The sequence below is a fragment of the Solanum tuberosum genome, unplaced genomic scaffold (assembly GCF_000226075.1).
Source record: "Solanum tuberosum cultivar DM 1-3 516 R44 unplaced genomic scaffold, SolTub_3.0 scf00520, whole genome shotgun sequence".
Classification (NCBI taxonomy): Eukaryota; Viridiplantae; Streptophyta; class Magnoliopsida; order Solanales; family Solanaceae; genus Solanum; species Solanum tuberosum.
This window is the reverse complement of record NW_006239441.1, coordinates 11342-15933: the sequence shown is the minus strand read 5'-3', so window position 1 is coordinate 15933 and position 4592 is coordinate 11342. Positions and strand designations below refer to the sequence as shown.

The 4592-nt window shown below is 36.7% G+C and overlaps 1 protein-coding gene across 1 annotated transcript; it reads left to right on the top strand.

The window, feature by feature from the left end:
* The first annotated feature begins 390 nt into the window (after positions 1 to 390).
* Positions 391 to 2821, top strand: LOC107058465 (uncharacterized). Its single transcript, XM_015304200.1, has 5 exons — positions 391 to 781; positions 865 to 1068; positions 1303 to 1530; positions 1606 to 1935; positions 2235 to 2821. The coding sequence occupies exons 1-5, from the start codon at positions 391 to 393 to the stop codon at positions 2819 to 2821; spliced, it is 1740 nt and encodes a 579-aa protein (XP_015159686.1).
* Positions 2822 to 4592: the final 1771 nt, after the last annotated feature.

Below are 4592 nucleotides of genomic sequence, written 5' to 3'. Positions count from 1 at the left end.
CACTAATGCTAGACCTGATCGACCCCAACCTCCTTATCCTCCAAAAAATGATCAAGTAGCTGAACCTGCCCCTTATACAGTAGTGCAGACTTATGCTGATCGTCTTAGACACAATCAAGCCAAAAGTGTTGTTACCATTAACTTGACTGCTCCTGAAATCACCACTAAAAAAGGTCTCCCTGCTGTCCTGTATGTGAAAGAGGAGGTCATTACAGATTTAGCTGCTGCCTGTAAATATATTCTTATTGGGAAATTCAGTTACACAATGCCTAAAGTGGAGCTGATTAGGAAGAATTTCATTTTACAAACTCAATTATCTGGTGGTGTTAAGGTTGCGCATTTAATTCACGACATGTTTATATAGATCTTGATAATGAACTTGATTATAATATGGTTTGGACTAAGCAAAGGATGAGTATAGCTGGACAGGTGATGAGAATTCAAGCATGGAATCCTAATTTTACTCCAACTGCAGAAACTCCTGTAGTCCCAGTATGGATTTCATTACCGGAATTACCTTGGCATTGTTATAATAAAGAGTTTGTTTCTGGCCTGCTGTCTCCTATTGGCAAAGTTTTATATTTCGATTCTGCATCTATTAAAAAGACTAGGGGTAGTCAAGCTAGGGTGAAGGTACAAATTGATCTTACTCAAAAGAGACCTTCTTTTATTTGGATGGGTTATATAGGGGAGGATATCACTGATGGTAGATGGCAGAAAATAGAATATGATAATATCCCTGATTATTGTTTTTACTGTAACCATCAAGGGCATTTGGAAAGTGATTGTGCCATAAGACAGAAGGATGAGGATAAAAAAAAAAGGAAGTGGAAACTGTGAGAAATAAGAATAATAAAGATATAGACAAAAATCCTCAACAACCTAAGGGTCACAAAGTAGTTGAACAGAAGGAGGATATAAATCAGCAATACAAACAGCATAGAGATCAGGAACAAATACAGCATCAGCAAGAGGATCATTGGCAAATTCAAAGGAGGAAGAACAATAATCAGATGCAGGCTCCTAGAGGAAACAACAGCCAAGCAGATCAGTCCACCAAATGGGCAGGTATCATTACTATCCCTACACAAAATACCTATATTAATATTGATGTGCAGGAGACACCACCTGGCTTAAAGGGCCGGGACCAACACAAAGACAACAGCAGTGATAGTATACCTTAGTCTTCAGTACAAAAGCATCAAGAACAAGGAGAACAAATCAGAAATACAACAACAAATCTGGGAAAAGATACCACTAACAAGCAGTTACAGGTGGATATTATTCCTACACCTTCAACAGGTAATAATAAAGGAAAGGAAGTTTTGAAAGGGCAAGCTGTTATAGGTATTGACTCAATGCTCCCCTCCCCTGTTCCCACTGATAATGTTGTTACTATTATTGCTGAGGAAGTTGTTGGAGGTGTGGATGGGAAGGGTCAGGAGACACAAACTAATCTGCAGGAAGGGGTTTCCAAAAAGGGGGAGGAATTGACTCATGTTATACATGAGGAAGTTGCATTTGACCATAGTAGAGACTCTAGAGCCCCTTCTACCCCTATTACAGATCAGTAAAAATCTGGAACTCCACAATTTATTGATACAGGGCAACATCAGAGTAGACTTAATAACAAGTCTGGAGACAGATTGAGTAAAAAGAAAAGAGAGGCTATAAAAAAGAGACTGCAACAGAGTGCTGGCCAGGAGTCTGATGGTACAGCTACTGGTAAACAAACTGAAGCACAAGCCTCTTATAAAAGTCAGAACCCTCTAAACACTAATCAACATGGTGATGAACAGGCTCCTAACATAATCAATAAGGGTAAGTTGACTCTGGATGATTATAGGGCAATTAACTCTGATGATGAGTTTGATCCTGATAATCAATCTATAGATGAGTCTGATGAGGATACAGAGGATAACATGCAGCATACAGGTCAAGTGGTTGGTTACACCTTTCAGGATAAATGCTCAGATGTTCAAAAAATGACAGAACAATAGGGTTTATCCCCAAGGGGTAGGAAAAAGACTAGACACAATCCTAATCAAACTATCACTAATATGTCTGACACCTCTAGCAGGCCCATGACTAGGTCCAAATCAAAAGGTTATTAATGATTAGGGCCATTTGTTGGAATGCTAGGAGTATCAACACCAAAGGGTCTTTGGAAAGACTACAAACACTCAAGAAACTTCATCACTTATCCATTATTGCTATATTGGAACCATTTGCAGATAATTCTCATATTGATATGGTCAAAATTCAACTCCAAATGGATCATGCAGCCAGTAATCCTAATGGGAAAATTTGGCTGTTTTGGTCTAATGAAGTTACTGGTTCTATTCTTGAAAAGCATGAACAACATATCACAGTAACTTTTAAGTATACAGATATCCATGATAAATTCATGATGTCTTTTATTTATGCTAAATGTAAGGACTATATGAGGAGACCTCTTTGGGACAGATTACTGGTTTATTCTAATATGGAGATACCATGGTGTACTATTGGTGATTTCAATGTTATCACATCTATAGAGGAGAAATCTGGGGGTATACCTTACAACATACATAAGAGTTTTGAATTTATTGGAATGATAGAGGCTTGTGGATTGGTTGATATTGGATACACAGGACTTCCATTCACATGGTGTAATCAAAGGGATGCTGAAGCTAGAGTTTGGAAGAGATTAGACAGGGCTATGGTTAATGATAAATGGTTAGAGGTGATGCCTCAAACCACTATTGAGAATTTATCATCTGTTGGGTCTGATCATACTCCCATGTTGATGGAAATGATTAGGGCTAATGCGAGGCATTAAATACTTCAAGTTTCTACACTTTTGGGTTGAAAATGTCACTTTCATGAAAACAGTTCAACAATGCTGGGAAAAAGAAGTGTCTGGTAATCCAATGTGGAGATTACATCAGAAAATAAAAAGAGTTTCAGCCACACTTAGTAATTGGTCTAAACAAGAATATGGAGATATCTTTACAAAAGTTAGGGAATTTGAAGATAATATCAGGAAATCTGAGGAGGAACTTATGAATAACAACACTGAAGCTTTCAGACAGACTTTACAGCAGAAGAATGCAACTTGCATTAGGTATTTGAAAATGGAGGAATCTATCCTTAAACAAAAAACACAACTTCAATGCTTTAAGGAGGGTGATGCCAATACCAAATACTTTCATGCTTTGATGAGAGGTAGAAGAAAAAAGTTATTTTTACATAAGATTTGTATTGAAAATGAGACATGGGTGCAAGGTGAGGAACAGATAGCTCAGGCAGCTTGTGATTATTATCAGCAAATATTCACTAGACAGAATGCTAGAATAGATGAAAGAATTCTTCAGTATATCCCTACAATTGTCACTGCTAAACAAAATGAGATGATGCAAGAAATGCCTACTATGGAGGAACTCAGACAAGTTGTGTTTGCTATGAATCCAAATTCAGCAGCAGGGCCTGATGGTATAGGGGGTAAAATTTATCAAGCCTGTTGGAGTATCATAAAAAAAGACTTGCTCGCAGTTGTACAATCTTTCTTTTGTGGTAACCCAATGCCTAAGTTCATGACTCATGCATGTTTGGTTTTGATTCCTAAAACTGAGCAGCCTATCAGATTTATAGATCTTCGACCTATCAGCCTTAGTAATTTTACTAATAAGATAATTTCCAAATTATTGAGCATGAGACTGGCTACTGTTTTGCCTTTATTATTATCAGATAATCAGTCAGTCTTTGTTCGAGGCAGAAGCATTACAAAAAGTATAATGCTTGCTCAGGAGATTACTAATGGTATTAAAAAACCTCAGATTGGAAATAATGTTGTTATCAAACTTGATATGGCCAAGGCATATGATCGAGTGTCTTGGTCATTCATATGTTTGGTACTAAGGAGATTTGGTTTTGGGGAGTTAATTATTGATTTAGTATGGAGAATTATGAGTAACAATTGGTATTCTATTATCATAAATGGTCATAGGCATGGTTTCTTTCACTCCACTAGAGGACTTAAGCAAGGTGATCCTCTGTCTCCTGCCCTATTTATTTTAGGAGCAGAGGTCTTATCAAGATTGCTTAATTCTTTGCATCAGATCCCAACTTATAAAGGCTTCTTTATGGAACCTAAAGGACCTCAGATCAATCACCTAAGTTTTGCAGATGATGTTATTATCTTTGCCGCTACTGACAGACATTCTTTGAAGCTCATTATGGACAGGTTAGGGGAGTATGAACATACTTCTGGCCAGCTTATTAACAGAGAGAAGAGCCATTTTATGATTCCAGACAAGACTCATCAAGATATTATCAATACTATTCAGGAAGTAACTAAATTCTCACAGAAAATCAGTCCCATTACTTACTGGAAGAAAGAAGGAATCACTCAATTTCTTGGCTGCTATCATATATTAGATAGCGTGCAAATCCTTTCTATACTAATCTAATGTAGAACCTTACTCTCTATATTACACTCTCTATATTACATTACTCTATTTATTTTTTATTGTTTTCCTATTTCATCATCAAATTTTTTATAAGATAAGTTGATTGAAGAAGTTTTATTTAATTAATAAAATTTCCTCTCT

What these genes read in the sequence shown, in the direction of transcription:
- LOC107058465 (XM_015304200.1), top strand. Translation starts at nt 391, where the DNA reads ATGGTTTGGACTAAGCAAAGGATGAGTATAGCTGGACAGGTGATGAGA. An exon ending in CCATCAAGGGCATTTGGAAA is followed by an intron (nt 782 to 864) that starts GTGATTGTGCCA and finishes ATAAAGATATAG; the next exon opens with ACAAAAATCCTCAACAACCT. An exon ending in GGAAGTTGCATTTGACCATA is followed by an intron (nt 1,531 to 1,605) that starts GTAGAGACTCTA and finishes TTATTGATACAG; the next exon opens with GGCAACATCAGAGTAGACTT.